The 25,896-nt window shown below is 43.2% G+C and overlaps 2 protein-coding genes across 2 annotated transcripts in view; one reads left to right on the top strand and one right to left on the bottom strand.

Moving 5' to 3' along the window:
• The window catches only part of CTTNBP2NL (CTTNBP2 N-terminal like), a 47,297-nt gene extending 37,411 nt beyond the window's left edge, over nucleotides 1–9,886 (top strand). The window contains exons 4-6 of the mRNA XM_010948311.3: nucleotides 1,057–1,287; nucleotides 4,572–4,679; nucleotides 5,756–9,886. Coding sequence (XP_010946613.1) covers nucleotides 1,057–1,287; nucleotides 4,572–4,679; nucleotides 5,756–7,237 — 1,821 coding nt within the window. The 3' untranslated portion in view covers nucleotides 7,238–9,886. The remainder of the gene's footprint in view (nucleotides 1–1,056; nucleotides 1,288–4,571; nucleotides 4,680–5,755) is intronic.
• The window catches only part of ST7L (suppression of tumorigenicity 7 like), a 121,221-nt gene continuing 96,423 nt past the window's right edge, over nucleotides 1,099–25,896 (bottom strand). Inside the window, exon 15 of the mRNA XM_045511686.2 lies at nucleotides 1,099–1,435. Within this exon, the coding sequence (XP_045367642.1) occupies nucleotides 1,424–1,435 (12 nt within the window). The 3' untranslated portion in view covers nucleotides 1,099–1,423. The remainder of the gene's footprint in view (nucleotides 1,436–25,896) is intronic.

Below are 25,896 nucleotides of genomic sequence, written 5' to 3' on the forward strand. Positions count from 1 at the left end.
TTTTTTAAATTGTGAAATGTCTCAGGAAACTTTTTAATGTCTGTGTAGTAAAGTAATTGTTAATGTCATTCTGTTCACCTGCATGGAATATATGATGCTCACATGAAGTAGTGCTTCAGACCCCTCCTAGCAGAGGTAAGAAGGAAGCCTAAGAACCTCCTTCCACTCCCCTCCTGACCCCTCGACCTGACTTGGCTCCCAAGCCCAAAGCCTGAGGCCAGCCTCCAAGCACCAGCCCACATTCCTTGCTCAGGTGCTCTCTCATCCCCAAAGCTCACCAAGGGACAGAAAGGAGGATAGAGGATAGCAGCTGAGCAGAAACTAGAAGAGGGGGTGGAATTTGGCAGCAGGTAGAGGGGATTTCATCTGCACCTCTAGTGGCGAGTGCCTGCGCCTTCTTAGACCCACCAACAACTGAGTGAAGTTCTGTAGGGACAAATGGCAAATAGTCCTCAATTATAATGTAAAAAATATTATTAGTGTCATTTACTTAATCTACAGCCACCCTGTTAGGTCTCTAAGTATATAAACTCACAAAAGTATTAAGCTTACCCTATTTTAGAAATGCAAATACCATGACACAGAAAGAGAAGGTGCGATATACCTGTTAGTGGTACAAGCATTCATAAGCTAAGGCAGTAAGCGTGGTGGTTAAGGACACAGACGTTAGAGCCAGGCTGCCTGGGTTTAAATTCCAGTCCTGACAGCTTGCTAGATTAGTAACTGGAAACAAGTTATTTGACCTCTCTGTAATAGTTTTCTCATCTGCAAAATGGAGATGATAGTACTGCCTTACAGAGTTGTAAATTTTAAATAAGGCAATATGAATCTGAACACTTGGAACAATGCCTAACACATGATTAACCCTATATAAGTATGTGTTCTCCTTAATATGCTAGACCCCCTTTCTGATGTTTCTGTATTTAGATGGCCTGATCTGATTTGTAGTAAGCGGGCTACTTCATCCTGCCACCACCACTTTTAATGTCTAACTGTGAGCAAATCTCCTCCTCAGCAATATTTAAAGGAAAATGTTTATTTTTCCTTCTTTCCCAGGCGCAACACAGAGACACTTTCATTGAAGAACGCTATGGAAAATACAACATCAGTGACCCTTTAATGGCGCTCCAGAGAGACTTTGAAACACTGAAGGAGAAGAACGATGGTGAAAAGCAGCCGGTCTGCACAAACCCACTCTCGATTCTGAAGGTGGTGATGAAGCAGTGCAAGAACATGCAGGAGCGCATGCTGTCCCAGCTGGCCGCCGCTGAGAGCCGGCACCGGAAGGTGGGTTCACCTGTTGACTCGCCTGCATCACCTCCTGCGAAGATTGTATAAGTAATGCCTGGTACTTTCTTGTCTGCGTCCAGTTCTCACAGTCATTCAACTGGGAGGTCTCACAGGTGTGAGAAAGCCCCTTAGCTTACCTAGGAGCCTGGAGATGGGAAACACAGGTTATTCCAGATGTTCAGTGTAGGGCATGTGCCAGTCACATTATTTAAGATGGCATTCCTTCTGATATGACCCTCCAAAACACTTGGTGTGTTTTTTCAACTCTTGATCATCCAAACTTTGGCAACAGACTTGGGTTTGACTCAGCCTTGTAGCTGAACAGAGCGTTCTCTATTTGCTTACTTAAGTGATAAATAAAAGATTAACAGGTATTTGGGGAATGCTGTATCAGAGAGAGAGGGAGGAAGGGAATTTACCTGGCTATAAACATACAGGCCAGTAGATTGTTTTCATTTATTTCGGTTTTGAGATTCATTGTGTTTTACTTCTCATGAAACCATTAGGAAGGTGTGTGTGTGTGTGTGTGTGTGTGTTCACGTACATGTACACATGTCTGGTTCCAGGTCTTAAGATTAGGCAAACCTGTGCTTTCCTCTGCCTCATCTCAATGGAATTCTTCTGGTGCTTGTGATTTCATTCCCCGACTTGTCATGCATGGCTCAGATTTGGCCTGAAGGTGATGCTTGGCTAGAATCTGCATTTTTTGAAACTATTGGTTCAGATTTATGTCAACAAGGAGGGACATCAGTGCATTTAGTAGGAACCATTTTATTCTGAAAAATTGGGTTAGCAGCTGCAGTTTGATGGACCTTAGTTTACTTCTATGGTTACCTGCTTTAGAAAAGCAACTGCTTAAAATGCATCTGATGAAGTGCTTAAGCTTGGGTCATGCCCCTGATTTTTCGTTCCCTTCACAGAGTCCAAACGAAAGGCCAGAGGGGAAGTTCTTAACCATGGATGGGTCTCAGATGTTCTATGATCCCCCAGAAAATGTACAGAATGCCAAAAGTTTATGTATTTTGTAGAAAATGAATTTTTTTCCCATATCTTTACTTGAATTCTCACAGTTCTCCAAGACTCCTCCAGACTAGACTGAAGTAATCTGAACACGTTTATGCCCCAATTTAAAAGGTGTCAGTGGGTTTAAGTTAGTTACCTAAACTGGGGGGCTTTTACAAAATATTCTGGGAAGATCTTCACAGCATCCTTGTTTGACAGGCAGGCCTGTATTCTCCGTCCTACATGACGTAATTGAGCTGTGCTGAAGGGCGGGGCTGGCTGTCATGCCCATTGAAGGTTTAGTGTTGGGATGATTAGTGGCCCTAGGTGATTGGGGACAGGAAGAGTTAAGAAACTCAGAATTCCTTAATACTATATTTCCATATAAGATTGTGAGTGTTAAATATATTAAGCCAACTGCCTATCTATTCTTAGGTGTTATATCAAAGTAGATCACTGACTTTGTGAGAAATCAGATAGTACCTAGGGATTTATAATTAGGGTGTGTGCAGTCCCAGTTTGCCTGAGAGGATTCCAGCGTATGCCGACTGCCTTGGCATACTTCCTGACAACCCCCTTTGGCTCTCAGAAGTGTTAGTGGTTTGAACGCTCTGCTTATTATGAAAGTAGGGTTCCCTAATCCACCTCCTCCCATTCCCTCTCCTCCTCAATATTAGGAGACAACCACTTTCTTCTTTTAACTGTTTATTTTGGTAGCTAACTTCCATATTTCTAACTAACATACTGCTCTCTCGCTTTATCAATTTTAAACACTTATATTACTTCCTTTTATTATAGATGTGGGTTTCGTTATCTTCCTCCCCAACTCCCTTTCCTCTCCACACCTCCCATCTTTCCAAAACAAACACAATCCCTTTTCCTCATTGTCATTCTCTGTCATATCTGTTATTCCCAGATCTGGCGGCTGTCCCATTCTGTTTCTTCCGGGGACAAACATCTGGCATATTCCTGGGCAGTAGATGCCTGGCTGGGCATTCTGTGCATAGGAATCAAGTTGAGGGGGCAAAGACCTCTTCTGAAAATACAGACTTGGATCCAGTCCCCTTGTTTTCTGTCCTACATGTCACCTCGCCTCTGCAGTGCCTGCCACCTGCAGGTTCCCTAGCTCTTTGGGGCCCTGCAGGGCAGAGGAGCTTCCTCCCCCTCGTTACTGAAGTAGTTATCATTCCTCCAGCCTCTTTCTGTCTTCCAAAATATTACTAAAATTTGTCTGCCGAAGTCTCTCTTTTTGACTTTGTGGGTTTTTGGGGTTTTTTTTTTCATTCCACTTAAATAATTTTGAAGGGCTCTCGAAGAGGAGATTCTGCCACCTTTAGCCAAAAGCTTTTCTTTCTATTAAATAGAAAAAATTAATCTTTTTATTAACCAGAAGAAAGTACACCAAAATGTTTTTCTTTTTTGTATTGAAAGAGGAGTTTCATGTTCCAGAAAGTTTCCTCTGTCCATTCATAACAATCATTACTGAGGAGAAAAGATGAGAAATGACCATTGGGACCACTGCTGTGGCCTGGGGGTCTGGGCCAGGGCACCTCTGGAGCATGCGCAGAAGCTATGGAAAACTCCATAGCCCTTTGGAATATTATGCAGTTGCAGGCAGGATTATGTGGGAAAATGTCTCTTTAAATTTATATTCTTAAAATTGGCCTTAGTTTCTTGACACCAGGATAAGTAGAGTGGGGTGGGCAGGTTGACTAAGAGGCCTTGTAAAAAACTCTGCATTAGGATCTCCATAACTGAGACTTTTCACTTGCAGGAAGACGTTCAGAGAGTCTTTTCACTTCCCATCTAAGTGTATACCAAACGCATATGTTAATCAAGCAAGGCACAGTTAGGATGTCACCTATTTGAAATGTTTTATTTCGGCTTCACTCCCTGGTACCTCCAGTGATTTGAGCATCAGGGGAGAACCTCAGTTTTCAGTGTCCCCGTGTCCTGCCTTGCTTCATCACCTACATCCGTCCCACCAAACTTCTGTTAATTCTCTGAAACCTCAGCCCCTGCAGTTCGTTAGTCACTGTCTTCGGTTTACAAGCCACTCTGTGTATACCTCAAGTAAAGTATGCATCGAATTGTTTCCTAGCGTAAAGCTTGCATGTGTTTCACCCTGCTAAACAGTGTGCTCCTTGACGGCCCTGACTAGGATTTGCTTATTTATCTATGGAATGATCTCGGGTGCTTAGACATGCACTTCGTGCTTAATTGTATTCTAGTGTGACTCCTTGATATTTGGAAATGATTTTTTTTTTAATTCCTTAAAGGTGATCCTAGACCTGGAGGAGGAAAGACAGAGGCATGCACAGGACACAGCCGAAGGAGATGATGTCACTTACATGCTAGAGAAGGAGAGGGAGCGGCTGACTCAACAGGTAATTAAGGTGGGGGGGTTCAAGCAGCATTTACCTAGAACAGCGTTTCTCAAAGATTATTCTGCAGAGTGTATATTGGTGTTGCTCAAAAAAGGGGCTTTGTGGTTAAATAATTACTAGATTAGACAAAGTTAAACAGGTTTCTAACTTCAATTTGTTAGACCCTTTAGTGTGCAGAAGCATGCCATGAGTCTTTAAGAACAAGATAGGATATTCTGAGTTTAGCAAATCAGTGTTTTCATTAAATCTTTTTTTGACATAGATCATTCACTATGGGACTATTTCATAGAACATACTTTAGGGAACACTAACTTCAAGCTCCCAAACTTTTTTGACTTAGGACTCCCAGTAAGAAATACATTTTACATCACAACCTGGTACATACACACACATATACACATGCCTGAGACAAAAATCTCAGGAAATCATACATAACCCTTAGTACTTACAATGCACCCTGATGTTTCCTCTTCTATTTCATTTTTTTAAGTTCTGATCATGGCTCACTAAATTGGTTTCACCATCCATTAATGGGCCTTAGAGTTTGAAAAACACTGAGTAAAAGGGTTCCTTCAACCCTTCCTTTCTCTTTCACTGTCTGCCTTAAATAGGGTTGGGATAATAATTAAAATAGATGGCATTTGTATAAGAAGAATGATTCAAATGCAACTACTTATGTTTGTTTGTTTTTAAGACCGGAAAGAATTATTAATGAAGCTTCAAAGATTTCATTTTCAGCAGCAGTCTCACAAAATCTGGTTTATATGGCTTTCTGTTTTGATCGGTCCTAATCCTCTGAACTTGCCACAGACCTGTAACACAATGATAATTCAGATTCTCACAAATAACCCTGAGACGATATAAGGACCAGAACTGCCTCCTGAATGATCAAAGAAAGGTTTGATCATAGCGTGCACCTTTTTATGTCAGGTGTTGTAATACTTAAGAGCTATTTGATGTGAGCACAGGGCATATGTGGTGATCCTGTGTGCCGGGACACTACTTGGAAACAGCTTTTCAGTACATCTCTTTGTTTTCTTACTCTGATCAAGATATGTGCTGGCATTGTTTTCTAGTTGGAATTTGAAAAGTCCCAGGTGAAGAAGTTTGAGAAAGAGCAGAAGAAGCTCTCCAGCCAGCTGGAGGAGGAGCGCTCCCGCCACAAGCAGCTGTCGTCCATGCTGGTGCGCGAGTGCAAGAAGGCCACCAGCAAGGCAGCCGAGGAGGGCCAGAAGGCGGGCGAGCTGAGCCTGCGGCTGGAGAAGGAGAGGAGCCGGGCGAGCAGGCTGGAGGAAGAGCTGGCCGCCGAGAGGAAGCGAGGCTTGCAGACCGAGGCCCAGGTGGAAAAGCAGTTGTCCGAGTTCGACATTGAAAGAGAACAGCTGAGAGCAAAACTGACCCGAGAGGAGAAGCGGACCAGGAGCCTGAAGGAAGAGACGGAGAGTTTGAAGAGGATAGTGAAGGACCTGGAGGCTTCTCACCAGCAGAGTAGCCCCCGTGAGCAACTGAAGAAACCGGTGACCGTGTCTAAAGGCACAGCAACTGAACCTCCCGTGCTGGTGTCTGTATTTTGCCAAACAGAGAGTTTTCAGGCAGAAAGAACCCACGGGAGCAGCATCGCCAAGGTGGCCACCACTGGGCTGCCTGGTCCCACCACTCCTACTTACTCTTATGCAAAAACCAATGGCCATTTTGACCCAGAGCTGCAGACCACCAAGGAGTTGATGACAGGCAGCAGTGGGGAAAACCAAGTGCCTCCACGAGAGAAGTCAGCGGGATTGGCCCAAGAGAAGGCAGTAGAGAACGGCGGGTGTCCTGTGGGAACAGAGGTTCCAGGCCCCACGCCCGGTCACCTGCCTTCCAGTGGGAGCTCACCATCTCCCAGCAGCACAGCCTCTTCCTCACTCACGTCCTCTCCTTGCTCCTCTCCAGTACTAACTAAGCGCTTATTGGGGTCCTCAGCTAGCAGCCCTGGCTACCAGTCATCCTACCAAGTAGGGATCAACCAGCGTTTCCATGCCGCTCGGCACAAATTTCAGTCCCAAGCAGATCAGGACCAGCAAGCTAGTGGTCTCCAGAGCCCTCCTTCCAGGGATCTGTCCCCCACCCTCATGGACAACTCGGCCGCCAAGCAGCTAGCCCGAAACACAGTCACTCAGGTGCTCTCCAGATTCACTAACCAACAAGGGCCAATCAAGCCTGTCTCTCCTAACAGCTCCCCCTTTGGCACAGACTATCGAAATCTGGCCAACACTGCCAACCCAAGAGGTGACACCAGCCATTCACCTACTCCAGGGAAAGTGTCCAGTCCTCTGAGCCCCCTGTCTCCGGGGATCAAGTCCCCTACTATCCCCAGAGCTGAGAGAGGAAACCCTCCACCCATCCCACCCAAAAAACCCGGCCTCACTCCTTCTCCATCTGCTACCGCTCCACTGACCAAAACTCATTCCCAGCCCTCCTCTTTGACCACCACAGAAGACCTTGCCAGCAACTGCTCTTCTAATGCTGTTGTAGCCAACGGCAAGGACGTTGAGCTACTTCTGCCTACCAGCAGCTAGTCTTGAGGAGGGAGTCTCCACATATGACATTCCATCAGATTTCATCCAGGAGCTCCGAATCAAACCGTTGAGTCAAATCGTGTTATTTATTTTGATAGTGACTGAAACCATCTGAGTAATACATTTAGTGTATTTCACCTTTTTCTATTTTTTTAAGTAGAAACTGAGTAGTTTGGGTTTTTATGACTCACATCTTTGTACTAAAGCTAGAAGGGCACCTCAAAGATGTCTAAGCTCCAGACACCATCATGTTATGATGGAGAAAGCTAATTGAGTACCAGGTGGTGATTTGCTGTCTATTTGGGGACGAGAATCACCCAACATTCATTTTAAATTATGCGGAAGTGGTTCATGGAGATTTTTATTCCAGATGAACATGTTTTAAAAGTGCCTGAAATTAGACTGCCATATGAATGTGATTCTGCAGCAGAAACACAAAATGGATCATTTAATTGCAAAAAAATGAGATCCTCTGTGAATTCTGAATGTTACAAACCAACACTGCTTTTAATCCTCTCTGACTGTTTTTAATACAAGCTTTGTGTTCAGAAACAAGGCTGCATAAGCAGAATGGGAATCCTGAAGGTGGGTGTGAACTCGCCACAGAGCTGAGCTCTACGGAGCCCTTGAGAAACCCTCCCGGACGTGAAGCAGTTGGGGTGCTGATTTTCTTGCACTTTTGAAAACTTACATCGCTCCCAGTTTCCTGCATAGACTGAAATCACATCTTCTTCAGGCATCTACTGTTGTGTAAGGAACTTCTGATTCCGACTGCTGTTACTTGAATAGGAAATGGTTATTCATTCTGTGTAAAAGGTTTGCAACAGAATGAGATCTTTAGTCTGTAATCAAAAAGCAATAACTTAAAATTCACTGTCTTTGTAATATTATGAGTCAGAATTATACAGGTTTTAAGCTAATCGTTACTCTTCTCCAAGTTACCAGCACTTGGTGTCTGTATCTGTGGAACCAAATTAACTTTTGCCTAAATGGAAGTATACATATATCTGTATAGATACACACCCCATTACGTGTTTAACATACACACACTTAAACACATGAATATTAGTGTGATTATATCTTTGGAGTTTGCAATACAGCATAAAAGAAGAGCAGAAATGCGTGTTAAGATTACCTACCAAAGCAACCAGCTGTAGTTGAGACCCAGTCAGTCAAAAGGAGGAGTCTTGTCCATGGGGAGGGGGAAATTCAAAATGAAATCAGGTCTTCAGCATCATAAAAAGACATGGCCAAACTAATGCAGTGTCACAAAGCTGGTCATAGAAATGAGTGACACAGTTCACTCACTGCAGTGACGTGTGACAGCTGGGAGGAGTAGGGGTTGTCCCAGACCTAGGCGCCCAAGCCCTGTTGAAAAGGCCACCCCTGCTGGGCCTCAGCTGCTTGTCGCCATGCCAGAATGCTCAACCGGGGTTTCCAGCTCCTCACATTTCCTCAAAATCTAAATTTTCACAAGAAACATTCTCATTTTTAGATACCAAGAACTGATTTTTAAAACTCTTCAATACCTCTGGTTGAACAAACACTTCTGCAGCTGGATTTAGCTCACAGGCTGCCAACTTGCAACCTCTTTCATTCTAGAACCTTCCGTCATTTCCATCACAGCAAGTTTGTGAGGACAAATGCCCCCAGACTTCCCAAATTGTTGGCTAGCACAGCCGACAAACCACATAGAATAATGGCTATCCTCCTCCTCCAAGCAGGACTGCCTGCAGCCCAGCTCAGACGTGGTGGTTATATGACTTTGTGTCCACAAGGATGGAGAGGCCTTGGTCCTCACATACATTCTAGCCAACATCTATCCAGCAGCCCCCGACCTCCTGCTATAGTTTAAACCTGTTACCTGTTAATCCAATATGAGTTGCTGGGGGAAGGGCAGGTGATGGAAATCAAGGAGTGAGTCACTATGGAGTACATTGGTATCTCCACAGCTTATGGTTTGGCTAAAGCCAACACATCAAAAAAATTAAAATGCTATTAATGCCCCAGCATGCCTACTAAATGATGGAGGGGTTATCTTAAACTGTCCAAAGCAATCATGCATTTATTCCTGTCCGTAGTCAGATGAACTGTGCTGATGATAAAATAGCTGAACTTTCTAAACAGGAAAGGGGGCGATAATCCCAGAGTGTTATTACCTCTCTTGCTTTAAATGGTAATCTTAACAAGTTGCATTGTGCTCTTTTTTTGTTGTTTTGGCATAGATATATAGAGAGAGAGATACTAAAAGGAAGTTTATTTCTTAGGAAGTGCACTGAATAATGTATTTCTTTTACAGTGTAATATGGGGGTGGGGAAATGCAAAAGAAATGTGTATTTTTGCTAGTTGCCTATCTTCTGAGATGAATAAGCACAATACTGTAATGGATCCAATAACCCAGTTAGGTATTATAGATTAGTATTTAAGTTTGCTGTAGATTGTGTGTGTGCTAAGTAAAAGTTCCATGATTCACAGTTTTGGTCTTAACCCATGTTGCGAAAGCTACGTTATTTGGTCAGCAGATTATGATGACGTGTAACACATAACACAAGCATTAACTAGTCATTAACACTTGTAAAGTCAGATGTACCGTGCAGAAGTCTTCATCCATTTTTATCACAGACTACATTAAAACAAGTTAAATCATACTGTCTGGGGAAAAAATAGTCTTGTTTGTACGCAGTGAAGAACGTTGCACAATAGGGCCTGTTTTGTGGGGGAGGGGCAGATTGGTGTGCAAGAGCACTGGTTTTAAAAGACCGAACGAAGTCAGTGACCCTTCCAGGTTAGACCCCCAAAAGGAGGTGGTTTTCTTTAGAATCTTAGAGCTGAAAGAAGCCTTCACAATAGTCTGTAATTCTGTAATTTCTTCCAGTCTGTAATTTTTGAACCATTTGGGAGTTCTGGACCTTTTGAGAATCTAAGAACAGCTAGACTCTATCCCCAAAAATATGTACTTAAATGTAAAATTTGGTTGGTGACTTCGCGGTGTCCATAGACCCTGAAGCCACCCATGTATCATGTACTCTGAGTGCCTCATCTTGGCCAGCCCTCTCCTTTTACAAATGACTGAAGCATCTCTTGTCTCCTAGTCCAGTGCTGCTGCTGCTACACTGTCAGCAAATGCAAGCTGTAGCCAGACAGAAGTACACTTGGAAATCCTTTGATGTTGCCAAAGATGCTCAGACCGACCGTGTGGATGTTTACATATCTGAAGTTCCGAGCGTTTAAGCCAATTAATGATCATTTCAAAACACTCAGGTTTTACCCCTTTTCTCAAAACAGCCTCACTGTCAGCAGTGCTGCCTTGTCAATTTGTGTGTCTGTATATGTAGTTTATAAAGAGCACTTCTGGTGCCTAGCCCTTGAAACAGCTTCAAGTGTCTTTTGAAATTCCTCTTCAAGATAGGATGTGTTTTCATAATGGTGAGTCAGAGGTAGGCAGTGAGCATTGTTTGTTCCATAGGAGTAATTGTAATTTAATTGCTATAAAACTAGTTGAGAAAACTTAGCCTATTCACTCACCTGCTCACCTGTCGATGGCCAGTTCAAAACAAAGGAGGAGAAAGGAGACTGGGGAAGTGGTTCTCAGACTGTACTGTGCTTAAGTCTAGCCTCGGACTCCTGCTGAAAATGAGGGGTCCTGGGAATTGGGCCTGTGGGCCAGCTGACGCACTTGATCTGAGGGTCACATTTTGAGAAATACCGCCCTATGGCCCTCACCTGTTCCTTCACGAGGACTTATTTGTCTCTAACCTAAGGGGAGGTCATAAGCTCTGGAATCTGTTTTGCCAGAATGTCACTGATATTCGGAGTCAAGAATGCCCATCTAAATTCCAAACACCATGTCGATGATCTCACACACACGTTGCCTTTCTGATCTTCGGGAGGGTGCTGTGAGGTCCATCGTCCCCGGTGTGCGCCTGAGGTCGTTGAGGACCAGAGATTCGAACTAGCGACCTTACTAAGTGACAGGGCCTGGATTTAAAAACCAGTACTTTGCTCTTTCCACTACCTGTTTCCCAAATAAGAATCTCCTGAGTCACTTCATACGCTAATCCAGGTCCCTCCCCCTGGAGATTCTGAGTCACTAGGCCAAGGTGGGGCTCAGGATAAGTGCGTGTTCGTAGCCCAGCCCGTGGCTTGGGGCAGGTTTAAACCCGGCAGGACACCCTGCGGTTCCTCCACCACCTCGACCATCCCTGCCCCCAGGAGTGGATTATCGGGCCTAAACGAAACCAAGAGACCTTTATCAAGTCAGGTAAATGGAACAAAAACAAAAACATCTTTCTTATTCTCCTCAAGCAACTCATGTTTCTTAGATATTTAAGATGAGACAGAAACCAAAGTAGCTATTACAGAAAACCTCGGGGTTCTCACTCATCTCATCTGGTTGGGGGGAGCACAATTTTAACACAAAATTTAAAAGAGGGAACTGAATAGAGGTTCATTAAAGGTGATACTGGCCAAAACAGCTCTTTGTGGGCAGGAAAAAGTTAACTAGAAAAAAAAAGCAAGTGTCTTCTCTCTCCAAAACATTATTTACCTGGAGCTCTGCACTGGCTCCCTGTGTTTGCCTTGCATTTCAGTTGGCTTGTCTAGTCTTGGGATGAGGTCAGAAACAGGCACAAGAAGGCCCCAAGAGCTGAGTCCTGCTTCAGGAAGACTGACGACAGTGTGGGGCTTGGGGCTGGTGTAAGAAGGAGCGCCCAGGCCACACCACTCTGTAAAACGTTCTCAAATAACCAGTAGGGAAGCCCTAGGAACTGCAAAAGGCAGGCTGAGCAAGGACCTTGTTGCCAAAATACTGCATTACCCTCAAATGTCCACTCCTACCGTCCAAATCTCTATAAGCAAGAAAAATGACAATCAAGCTTTGAAAAGATTGAAATGGGTCCTCTTGGGACACATCCAAGTGACTCCTTATTCCCTGGGAGGGATGGAAAAGCAGCTTCTGCTTTTTGCCCAGCAGTGGGAGTGTTTGTGCTGCTGTCAGGCTGGAGGGTTGTAGGGAAGGTCCCGTGGCTCTCCCCACACCGCTGTGAAGTGGTCACTCTGAGGAATTACTGGGAAGTGTCGCAACAAGATTGGCCTTCTCCCTGGGGAGTCACCTCCTTAATATGACAAGAGTCCTACGCACTCAGCATGGCAGACACTCAGGTCCCCCTTCAGGAATGAAGGATTTCTCTCCCTTGCTACAGGAATTGCTGACAGGGAACAGCCGTTGGCTATAAGCCCTTTCTGGGAATTGCCTTAACTGAAAGAAAGCAGTTTGACCACGGTCACGTCTCCGCCCATGGGCAGTTCATATCTGAAGACGGATCGACATGGAGTATAAAGGCCTGGCCCCCTTGTCGCAGATCTAGAGGGTCACCCCAGCTTCACAACCAACCCCCTGAGGGCTAGCTGAGCCCTCTGCTGAGACAGCTGCAGTTTATCTTTCCTGCCCCTCCCTGGCCCTCCCCTCGTCCCGTCCTTCCTGCAGAGCGCAGGGTGCTCTCTGGTATGCCTCCTGCACCTTGGTCTCTCAGACTCGACCCTGTTCCTTCGGCTCATGATTACATCCTCTAAAGGTGGGCAGACACATTTTCTAAGTATTTTATTTGGTGTCAAGCTCTCACCAAGTATATCACATCTGTGACTTCACTTAATCAACACAACTAATGAAGGCCCAGCGAGACACAGCCCATGACTCAAGGTCCTACAGCGGAGCAGGGCTGAGACTCAGTGGCACTGCTGTGATTCAGACTGTCATTTGGCCTTAAGTCCACTCTCCTTCCAGTGGCCATACTAGAGTCAAAACGAATGATACATTTGGGGAGTTCAAAATATTAGCTTATCGTCAGTCATACACCTAAGTGTGAATCCACCGGTTCGTTGGCTTTCTTTTGAGACTCTCAGGCAGGAACAGGACACTGAGGGAGTGGGGGCATCAGCCAGGAGAAAGGAGGGACACAATTGCCTACACATGTGGAGTCACCAAAGGTTAGAGTGAGGGGGAAGCTTTAAGGCCCTTGATTCTAGCTGCCTTGTGCTGGGCGGAGAAGAGGCCCCGGCTGAAAGTCAGTCTGGCTCCCTCTTTCTGCTTCAGCCCCCTGCTTCTCCTTGAGCTGAACTGAGACCAGAATTCCTAGCCCAGCCCTGGCTGCTCCCTCAGGCACCCTGTCCTCCCCTCACCTGCTTCTCTACAAAGTCTGACTTTTGATCTTTCTCACCTGGGCTGCTCCATATCCCAGGCCTTGCCCTCTGCCTGCTGGCCTAGGGCTGCCTGCCTGCCTGCCATACTGGTGGCCACAAAAATCCTGTCGTCGTGTCCCTGAATCAGTGTAATGGCTATGGTGAGGCTGGGAGTGGGGAGGATGGTGCCTTGATCTGTAGCATCAGCTCTGGGAGGCACTTACTCATAGGCATGTCTTGCTCCTCAGGTGTGGACAAGAAGCCACTGAAACCCTGAGCATCTATCCCCTCCCTGCTTGTGTGTCTGACCTGCCACACCTGCCCGTGGGGAAGGGGCAGCTGAATGCGGGAAGGTGGGGAGAGCCACCTCCTCGCCCTGCTCCTCCTTCCCCACCTGAACTCAAACCCACAGCTCTCCCAGGAAGGGTCTTCTGCTTTCTCAAAAGGCTTACCCATCTCCCTTCTCTGTGGTGCCCACCCCTACTTCCCCCAGCTCCCCTAGCCCACCCAACCCAAATCAAAGCCTTTCAGGGCCATTCGGGCCTCAGAGCAGACAGGGTGTCCTCAGGGTGGGAGGGTGGTGGCCACAGCATACAGGCCCCTTCTTCATCCCTAGTGTGTTTTCCTCTCCTGAGTCTGGGTGAGTCAGCACCACAGGGCCACACACAAGGCTCCTATTCAGGGCTCGTTTTCCTTCTGCTCTAACTCAGATCTTGGCATCTTTCTCTCTCCCTCATTCTCTATGTGAGCCTTATTCTCGCCATGGGAAAGCTCTGCTCCCTGCCCTGTGCCTCCTCCATTCCCCAATACCCCTCCCCCACACACGCCCACATTCCTCATCCTTACCTTCTGGGAGGTTGCAGCCCCAGCTGGATACAAACAGAAAGGAGGTAGAACAAAACAGAAATGTTAAACTGTTAGATCCTCTTTCACATACTTCCGGCGGGTGTTGGTTGTTGCTGGCTCTGTGCAGGCCCTGGGCTATAAGGAGGAGGACACACCCCACACACACACCCACGTGCGCGCGCCATTTGCTGTGCCTTCCTGTCACTTATTCAGTGTACGTTTATTAAGCACTGACTCTGTGTGAGGCCTAATGCTGAAGGCTGGAATTCACACTCTGACGGGGCACAAGCCTTGCAGATGTGGCGTCTCAGGGCAGTGCTGGGCTTGATGCAGCAGGTGCCACAGTGCGTGACGGGGCCTCGATGGCCTGAGAGTTTAGCAGAGCAGGGAAATCTGTGGTTCTAGAGACACCGGATTTAAATCAACAGAAGGGAGAAGGATATTGGCTTGCGTTGATAGGGGTATGTGTGTTCTCTATGTATGGGGGACACCGAGATGCAAAAGGAGGAGCAAGAAAAGTTGTTCGAAACAGGGACTTTGCTTCTCTCTGTGTAACCTTGGACAGTCAACCTCGCTAGCCTTCATTTCAGCATCAGGGTAATGAAAACACAAGACCCTCCTTCTTAGGGCTTTGTGAGAGTTAAATGAGATAAAGCAGGCAAAGGCCTGGCACATGGTGAGCAGTCGGCAGATTACTGCACCCTTTGTGGAAAGACGCAGCGGGAGAAAGCGCGGCCCCAGGGCTGCGCGTCCAGTGGGGGAAGCTGTGAGCTTCCCCCGCAGGGCAGCGCCCGTGGTCATAAAGCTGAGTTGCTTGCGCCCCCTGGTGTTCCCGTCGCTGTGATTCTTCGTGCACCAAGGTCTGGCCTCACACCCACCTCCCTGGGAAAGGACGGTCTGCAGTCGGGGAGGGACCTACTGCTGATTCGCGGGCGTGCGCAGGGATGCGTCCCCTCTCCAGGTCCGCTCTCGGCCGCCTCCCTGGCGGCGAAGTCCGAGGCACAGCCACAGTCCCTGCCTCAGGCACGGATGGCAGCCTCTGCTGGCAAAGGGAAGAGAAGAACAGAAACCGCCTCCCAGGGTTATTGGGAGCCTGCAATGAGCAAATCTAAGACTCCAAACTAGTTAGGGCGTAAATAAGCACTCAGCAAGTGAGGGCTATTAGTGTTATTTAGCTCCTGGAACAGTGACCGGCCAACACAGGTGATCCATAACTGTTTGTTACACAGGGATCGGGATGACTCTACCAACGTTTATTTTATATTCATTCGTCCATTTAACTATGCTTCCAAAGCATCTTGCTCCTCCTATACTGCTGATGCTGGAAAAAAACAAAAACAAAATCCTTAATAAGCCAAGTAAGTGAGCAAGAGCCAGCACTCCGTGGGAGAACAAAGGGAGTTCATTCATTCGAACATCCATACAGTAGCTCCTACTAGCTGCCACTTACTGACTGAGGCACTGGGATCGGAAATAAAGGGGCTTCAGGGCTTTAAATGCCGGTGGAAGAGACACTATGAAACACGGTATTATGTGGACTATAGTAAATATATATGTGCTGTGGAGGCACAGTTAATCCCCAGTGGAGTCAGGAATGGTCTCATAGAGGAAATGATACTTGTCCTGGTCTTGAAGGAAGGGTAGATGCTCCCAGGAGCAGAAGGTGATGAAGGGTATTCCAGGTAATTGGAATAACACACGCAGTGCGCAAGCTCGGCATGGTGAGCGGTCTGGGTGGGAGTATGGATCTGGAGAAGTTAACAGGCTCAGGAAAGGGCAAGGTCTACCCGGGTGGGCCACTGGGAGCCTGAATTGAAGAGGCATCATGAGCAGAGGCAGATTTACCACGAAGTTTTACCTTCAAGGACCGTCACTGGCACAGCCCTTTCAAACCTGACGGGCCCAAGCAATGTGTTCATATGGTCATACATTTTTTAAAACTTGCAAAAGTAAGATATTTTGACTGTAATCAGTTTAGACTGCTGTCTCTTTTCACTCTGGCATCTCTATCCCACTCTCCCCCATGTTGGCCACAGCATTTTGGGAATTCAGATAATGGTGAGTTGAGTAAGGGACTGTTTTTGAGTAAAATACATTTAAGTGGTTTGCAGTCACTTTCATGTATAGTGGAGTTTCTGCTAGTGGTCCTGGTGTGAGTTTTATTTTTAGGAGCTCCACCAGGTCCTCACAGTGAACACTGAAGAAAAATCTTCCCATGGTTCCATCGCAGTGAGGGGGAAAGTAACCATTCTGAAATACACCAGAGTATCTTGGGGTCTTGCCTGTGGTTTTTCCTTCCAGTTTTATTGAGATATAATTGACATACAGCACTATGTAAGTTTAAGTTGTACAGCATAATGATTTGACTTATATACATCATTAAATGATTACCACAGTAAATTTAATGAACTTCCATCAGCTCATATAGACACAAAATTAAATAGAAAAAAAGTTTTTTTCTTGTGATGAGAACTCTTAATATTTACTCTTAACTTTCATATACAACATACAGCAGTGTTAACTTATCATGTTGTACACTGCATCCCTAGTATTTAGTTATCTTATAACTGGAAGTTTGTACCTTGTCCACCTTCCTTTAATCCCCCTCCACCACCGCCACCTCTGATAACCACAAATTTGGTCTCTTTTTCTATGAGTTTGTTTGTTTTTGAAGTATAATCGACTGACAACACTTAGTTCCTGGTGCACAACATAGTGATTTGATATTTCTATGCATTTCAAAATGATCACCACAATAAGACTGGTTACCATCTGTCACCATAAAAAGACATCACATAATCACTGACTATATTCCCAGCACTGTGCATTTCATCCCACACTTGTTTATTTTGTAACTGGAAGTTGGTGCCTCTTAATCTTCCTCACCTATTTCTCTCATCACCCCACTCCTATCCCTCCCTGGCAACCACTCATTTGTTCTCTGTATCTATGACTCTGTTTCTGTTTTGTTACGGTTGTTCATTTGTTTTGGTTTTAGATTCCACATATAAGTGCTATCATACCATATTTGGCTATTGTAAGCAGTGCTGCAATGAATATAAAGATGCGTATATCTTTTCGAGTTAGTGTTTTTGGTTTTGTTTTGTTTGTTTTGGATAAATACCCAGGAGTGGAACTGGTTAGATTGTAAGGTAGTTCTATTTTTAAGTTTTTTTGAGAAACCTCCACACTGTTTTCCATAGCGGCTGCACCAATTTACATTCCCAACAACAGTGTACAAGGGTTCCCTTCTCTCCACATCCTCACCAACATTTGCTATTTATGGGTTTTTTGGCGGTAGCCATTCTGACATGTTTGAGGTGATGGCCTATTGTGGTTTTGTTTTGCATTTCTCTGAGGATTAACAATGTTGAGCATCTTTTCCTGCGCCTGTTGGCCATCGATATGTCTTCTTTGGAAAAATGTCTATTTAGGTCTTCTGCCCATTTTTTAAATCAGGTTGTTTGTTTTTTTCATTTTGAGCTGTATCAGCTGTTTAAATATATTACGTATTAACCCCTTAACGGTCATATTTGTGAATATCTTCTCCCATTCAGTAGGTTGTCTTTTTGTTTTGTTGATGGTTTCTTTTGCTGTGCAAAAGCTTTTAAATTTAATTAGGACCTGTTTGGGTTTTTTTGCTTTTCTTTCCTGTGTCTTAGGAGAAAGATACAAAGAAATAGTGCTACAATTTGTGTCAAAGAGTAATTTGTGTCAAAGAGTGTTCTCCCTATGTTTTTTGGGGGAGTTTCATGGTTTCCAGTCTTACATTTAGATGCTCACTCCTTCAAAGCTGAATAGCCTTGCTTGGTAGAGTATTCTTGGTTATAGTTTTCTCCCTTTCATCAGGCACTTTAAACATAGCGTGCCACTCCCTTCTGGCCTGCAGAGCTATATGCCCTAGGGGTGCCCTCTGTGTGAGCTTCTTGGCTCCTTCTGTTGTGGTGCGCTGACTACTATGAGTGTGCTGGTAGGCATGGCTGGATCCTGGCCCGGCTGATTGTCAGGCTCTGCCTAGTGCAGAGGATTCTGGCTGCTGGTGGTCAGGGCTGGGTCCTAGCCCAGCTAGCTGCATGGCCTGGGGAGTCCCAGTCCTGGTACAGGCCCACTGGTGGCAGGGCCAGTTCACAAGGTGGCTGGCTGTGGAGGCCCAGGGGGTCCTAGGGCTAGGGTCAGCCCACTGGTGGGTAAAGCTGGGTCTCAGAATTGGTGTCAGCCTGCTGATGGGCAGGGCCAGGTGCCAAGAGCTGGCTGCAAGGTCTCAGGGGTCCCATGGCTAGTGCCAGCTCACTGGTGGGTGGGACAGTGTCCTGACTCCTCTGGTGGGTGTAGCTGCATCCTGGGGTGGCTGCAGGTTCAGGGGGGGCCTAGGACAGCCAGCCTGCTTGTGGGTCGGGCTGCACCACCCAGCTAGTTGATTGTCCTGGGACTCCCCAGGGCTGGAGCCAACAGACTGCTGGGCATCAGGTTCCTGTATTCATTAGCTAGAGGGAGGATTCGAGAATGGTGTTTCCTAGCACCAGTGTCCTTGTAATGGAATGAGCTCCCCAAAATGGCTGCCACCAGTATCTTTGTCCCCAGAGTGAGCCCCAGTTGCCTCCTGCCTCTCCAGGAGGCTCTTCAAGATTAGCAAGTGTGTCTGACCCAGGCTCCTTTCAAATTATTGCTTCTGCCCTGTGTCTTGGAGCATGTGAGATGTTCTGTATGCCCTTTAAGAGTGAATTCTGTTTCCTACTGCCCTCTGGCTCTCCGAAAAGCAAGCCCCACTGCCTTTAAAGCCAACCTTTCTTGGGGCTTGTGTTCCCAGTGCAGGACCCCTGGGCGGGAGACCGGATATGGTGCTTGGACCCCTTGTTCCTTGGAGAGAATCTCAGCAATTGTCATTATCTTCCCATTTGGGGGTTGCCTATTGGAGCACGTAGGTCTTGACTCTACTGTGTCTCTGCCCCTCCTACCCATCCTCTGGTGGTTCTTTCTTTATTTTTGTTTGTTTGTTTGTTTTGTTTTTGGGGTGGAGGTAATTAGATTTTTTAATTTATTTGTTGATTTATTTATATGGAGGTACTAGGGATTGAACCCAGGACCCCGTGGATGCTAAGCATGCACTGTAGCAATAAGCTATACCCTCCCCCACTTTCTTGATATCTTTGGTTGTAGAAGATCGTTTCTGCTAGTCTTCAGGTCATTCTCATTGATAGCTGCTCTGTAAGTAGTTATTGCGTGCCTATGGAGGAGGGGGGCACAGGTCTTCTGACTTCAACATCTTGGCCACACCCTTCAGAGCATTCTGTTTTTAACAAGTTTCTCCTGCCCTCAGGAGAAACTGTTTCACTTGAGCCTAAACTATTGGTGTTTTTCAGAGCCTAACTGAACAGGGGAAAAGGACATGTGCAACTCTGTCCACTCCAGTCTTCCATATGGAAAAAGAGAGGTACCCAACTCTGGCTCACTCTACTCATTCTTTCCCATGCAATGGGGTGGAGAGTGGTTCTGAGAAGCACTTGGGAATTTCACAGTTAACAGGTACAGCTTATTAAAAATCTGAGACCTAATCTTGGTCTATCGAATGTTTCCTCTCCCTCCACATCTTACCACCACATTGCTAAAAGCCTCTTTACCAAAGTTCTTTTTTACCCAGTACATCATGCCCAACTATCAAGAAAAAATTACAAGACATACTAAAAGGTAAACAAAAACACAGTTTGAAGAGACAGAAAGCATCAAAAAGAGACTCAGATATGGCAGAGACGCTGGAAGTACCAGACCAGGAGTTTAAAACAACTATGACTAAGTACTAAGTACTCTAATGGACAAAATGGCATGCAAGAACAGATAACGTAATGTAAGCAGAGAGCTGGAAATTCTAATAAAGAATCAAAAGGAAATATTAGAGATCAAGGCACTGTGACAGAAATGAAGAATGCCTTTGATGGGCTTATTAGTAGACACGACACAACTGAGGAAAGAATCTCTGAACTTAAGGATATCTCAATAGAAATTTCCAAAACTAAAAAAAAAAAAAAAAAAAAGATGGAGAAAAAAACCAGAAAAGAATATCCAAGAAATGTGGAAAACTACAAAAAGTGTAACATATACTTAACAGGAATACCAGAAAGAAAAGAGAGAAAGGAACAGAATATTTGAAGCAATAATGACTGAGAATTTCCCCAAATTAATGTCAGATACCAAGCCACAGATCCAGGAAGCTCAGAGAACACTAAACAGGATAAACAGTAAAATATCTATGCAGGCATACCTTGGAGATATTGAGGGGTTTGTTCCAGACCACCACAATAAAGCAAATATCTCAACAGAGAGTCACATGAATGTTTTGCTTTCCCAGTACATATAAAAGCTATGTTTATATTATATTGTAGCCTATAAAGTGTGCAAAAATGTTATGTTTAAGAAAATGTACATACCTTAATAAAAATATTTTATTCCTAAAAATGCTAACCATCATCTGACAATGCAGGGTTACCATAAACCTTCAATTTGCAAAAAATGCAACATCTGCAAAGCACAATGCGGTGAAGCACAATAAGGAGTTATGCCTGTGTATTACACCTACGTGTATCTTATTCAAACTGAAGAAAATCAAAAATAAAAATTTTGAAAGAAACCAGAGGGAAAAACACCTTACCTGTAGAAGAGCAAAGATAAAAATTACATCTGACTTTTCCTCAGAAACTATGTAAGCAAGAAGAGAGTAGAGCAGAATATTTACTACGTGTTGAGAGAAAAACCCTACCAACCTAAATGTACCTGTGATATCATCTTCGAAAGTGAAGGAGGGGGTGGAGGTATAGCTCAGTGGTAGAACACGTGCTTAGCACACATGGAGTCCAGGGTCTAATCCCCAGCACCTCCATTAAAAATAAATAAATACCCCTAATTACCTCCTCCTCCAAACAGAAAACAAGAAAAAAAAATTTTTTTAAGTGAAGGAGAAATAAAGACTTCCTTAGAAAAAACAAAAATTGAGAGAATCTGTTGCCAGTAGAACAGCACAGCCTTGCAAGAAATACTAGAAGAAGATCTTCAGAGAAGGAATATGATATAGGTCAGAAACTTAGATCTATATAAAGAAGAGTACAGGCATACTCTATTTTATTGCATTTTGCTTTATTATACTTCCCGGATATTGCATTTTTAACAAAATTGAAGGTTCTGGAAACCCTGTAGTGTCAGACAATGGTTAGGATTTTTTAGCAATAAAATGTTTTTTCATTAAGATATGCACTTTTTAGACATAATGCTATTGTACATTTAATAGACTACAGTATAGTGTAAACGTAACTTTTATATGCACTGAGAAACCAAAAAATTCATGTGTCTCACTTCATTGTGACATTTGCTTTATCTCAGCGGTCCAGAACCAAACCTGAAATATCACTGAGATCTGACTGTATCAGAAAAATAACAGATGAAGGCAAAGTAAAAAGTTTTATTTCTTCTATTAATTGATCTAACAGAAAACAGTTTGTTCAAAATAATAATAGCAATGATGTATTCAGTAATGTGTGCTTAAGTGTATACATGTATCTATGTATAAAAGAAATGAATGACACACTGATACAAGGAACAGGAGGGAGGAATTATGATTATTTTTGTTATTGGAAGGTACTCACACTGCCTGTGAAGCAGGATAGTGTTATTTGAAAATGAACTTGGATTAGTTATAAATGTACATTGCAAACTCTAGGGCAACCACTAACAAAAGTTTTAAAAGCATTATAATTGATATACTAAGGTGAGAAAATAGAATCATATAATATGCTCAATTAAAACCATAAAAGGCAAAAAAAAAAAAAAAGAATGAAAGACAAAAATAGGAACAAAGAACAGGGGCAATGAATAGAAAACAGAAACAAATATGGTAGATATCAATCCAATTTTATCAATAATCACTTTAAAGACAATGATCTAAATATACCAATTAAAAGATAGAGATTGTCAGGGTGGATCAAAAAACAAGACCCATGTATGTTGTATGTTGTCTACATGAAATACATTTTAAATATAAAGACACATATATATTAAAAGTAAATGAATGAAGAAAGATATATGATGCTAACATTAATCATTAAGAAAGCAGGAGCAACTATGTTGCATGCTGGAAATTAACATAATATTGCAAGTCAACTATCCTTCAATAAAGTTTTTAAAATACAAAAGATGTATATTAATTTCAGACAGCAGACTTCAAAGTAAGGAAAGTTATCAGCAATAAAGAGGGGCATTACACAATTAAAAAGGAGTCAATTCTCTCAGAAGACTTATCAATCCCTAATGTGCGTACCTAACAACGGAGCATCAAAATACCTGAGGGAAAAAATGGATAGAACTGCAAAGAGAAATAGATGAATCCACTATTACAGCTGAAGAATTCGACATCCCTCTATCAGAAATGGTGCTGACCAAACATCTACAGCTAATATCATACTTAATGATGATAAACTAGAATCTTTTCTGCTAAGATCAGGAACAAGGCAAAGATGTTCCTTCTCATCATTTCTTTTCAACATCATACTGGTTGTCCTAGCTAATGCAATAAAACAAGAAAAGGAAATAAAAGGTATACTGACTGGGAAGAAAAACATAAAACTGTCTTTGCTCACAGAAAACATGATCATCTATACAGAAAACCTGAAAGAATCAGCAACAAAAAAACCTTCTTGAACTAATAGGGAATTACAGCAAGGTTACAAGATACAAGGTTAATATACACAAGTCAATAGCTTTTTTATGTATCATCAATGAACAAGTGGTATTTGACATTACAAACACAATGCCATTTACATTAGCACCCCCTGAAAATGACATACTTAGGGATAAATCTAACAAAATATGTACAAGAGCCAAATGAGGAAAACTACAAAACACTGATGAATGAGATCAATAAATAAATGGAGATATAGTCCATGTTCATGGATAGAAAGACTCAATATTGTCAAAAGGCCAGTTCTTCCCACATGATCTTCCAAAACTTGGAAGCAACCATTGGAATGGAACCAATCGATTCAGCAAGTGAAGTGATAAACAAAATGTGGTACATCTAGACAATGAAATATTACTCAGCACTAAAAAGAAATGAGCTATCAAGACCTGGAAGAATCTTAAGTACAAATTACTAAATGAAATAAGCTAATCTGAAAAGGCTACATACTATATGATTCCAATTATATGACATTCTGGAAAAAGTAAAATATGGAAACAGTAAAAGCATCAGTGATTACCAGGTGTCTGAGGGGAGAGAGTGAGCAGAGGGTTTTTAAGACAGGGAAACTGTTCTATATGATACTATAATAGTGGATACATGTCATTGTATATTTGTCAAAACTCATAAAATGTACAACACCAAGAATAAACACTAATGTAAACTATGGACTTTGAGTAATAATGATGTGTCAAAGTAGGTACATAGATTGTAACATATGCACCACTGTGATATAGGATTTTGATAGTAGGGAAAGCTGTACATATGTAGGGGCAAGGGATACATGGGAAATCTCTGCACTTTCCTCTCAATTTTTCTGTGAACCTGAAACTGCTCTAAAAAATAAAGTATTTTTTAAAATGGCACTCAAAATGGGCAAAGGCTATGTGGAGACAATTCTCAGAACTATAAACGTCTATTAAACGTTGGTAATCAGGGAAATATGGAATAATAAGGTACTACTTAATTGCCCACAAAATTGGAAAAAAATAAAATGTTTATGTCCAAATTTGGTGAAGTTATAGGGAAACTGGCAATAATATACTGTCAAAACTGTAAAGTGGTGCAATCTTTTCAAAGGACGTTACGGCGATATGTATCAAAACTTAAAACAGGCATGCCCTTTGACCTAGCAGTTTCACTTCTTGAGGAATATTCACATATGGCTCCAAGTTATACGTGTAATACGGATTGTACCATAAGTCTGGACATAACCTAGATGTTCATCAATAGAATAGTTAAGTAAATTATGATATATGCACAGCTTGGAACATTACATGGCAACTACAAAGAATAGCAAATAAGGAAAACCGAAGTATGTTGTGAAGGGAATAATATGAGTAGTTTATGCCAATTCTATGAAAATAATTGTATAGACTTTAAGACAGTAAGTGCATAACGGTATCTGAAAGGAAATAATTATGCTTAACTCTAAGAAGGGGTATGGATGGAGGATAAGGTGGTAAAAGGGATTTTCACTTTTTACTACATGTATGTGGCTGTATTTTTTCTACATAAATGCATTACTTTTATGATTTAAAAACAACAAAAGGAAAAATAAATCAGCTAAAATAAAACCTTCTAAGAGTTGAAGAAGCATAGAGCATGTTCAGAGCAAAAAATGAGAAGTGCCTTGAAATGCTGTCAGCAAGATGTCAGAGTGGAAGATACCAGCCTTCATCTCAATACAAAAATTAAACAGCTATCCACGAAATCAAATAGACCTGGGAAAACTCAAGCTTCCAGTTAAGAATCTCCAGCAACATAGCAGAGCGAAAAATGGAGAGTAACCACACAAAAAAAGATTGCTAGGGAGGCTGGCTTAGCAGAGATATCTGGAAACAGCTGAGAACAAAGAAGAAAGTTGAGGGTTATCAGTCTAGCTAGACAGCAGATGCAAGCACAGAGCAGTCCCCAGAGCAGCAGCCTGCTCTGCTTTGCAGCTGAGCGTGCAAACAGCCCCCTCGACAGTCATGGACTCCCTGCAGCTTTCACAGTGCTAGACTCTGTCGTGGTTGACAATGCAGATCCCAGTGGCCTGCTCCACAGAGGACACTGGCAACTTTCACTACTGAGATAACCAACAGCCATTGCCCATCACAGACCCCCAGGGAGGAAGATGCTGCCACATCTCTCCACCAGAAGGAGCTGCTGTTACACTGCCCAAGGGCCAGGGCTGCCAGCCCCTCCCCTGTCGTCCAACCCCCACCACACACACACACACACACACACACACACCACTTCAACACTGTGCAAGACAAAGACCTCAACAAAGAATTCAAAATACTTGTTTTAAGGAAGTTCAGCAAGCTACAAGAGAATACAGATAAACAGTTCAGCAAAATCAGGAAAACAATATATGAACAAAATAAGAAGTTCAACAAGAAATACTGATTAGTAAAATGAAAAAATATGAAAGTTTTTATAAAACTCACTAGTAAGTATATTGGCAAATTTGGAATACTCCACTGAAATGATAGTGTTCAAATCACTTAACTCCACTATAAAGATTAAAAGACAAAATTATTTACAAAATAACTAACACTACAATAATTTGTTAATGGTACAAAATATAAAAATATGTAAATTGTGGCATCAAAAACATAAAGTGAGAGAGGAGTAAAAGGGTAGAATTTTTGCACGTGATCTAAGTTTTTATCAGTATAAAATAGACATAACTATAAGATGTTTTATGGTAAGCACAAAGCAAAAACCTATAATAAATACACAAAACATAAAGAGAAAGGAATCAAGGCATACCACTACAGAAAATCATCAAATGACAAAGAAAGATATCAAGAGAGGAATAGAGGAACTACAAAATACCCAGAAAACAATGAGAAAGTAAGAAGGCAATCTCATTTACAGCAGCATCAAAAACAAAATTATGAATAAATTTAACCAAGAAGGTGGAAG

This window comes from Camelus bactrianus, chromosome 9, assembly GCF_048773025.1.
Source record: "Camelus bactrianus isolate YW-2024 breed Bactrian camel chromosome 9, ASM4877302v1, whole genome shotgun sequence".
Taxonomy (NCBI): Eukaryota; Metazoa; Chordata; class Mammalia; order Artiodactyla; family Camelidae; genus Camelus; species Camelus bactrianus.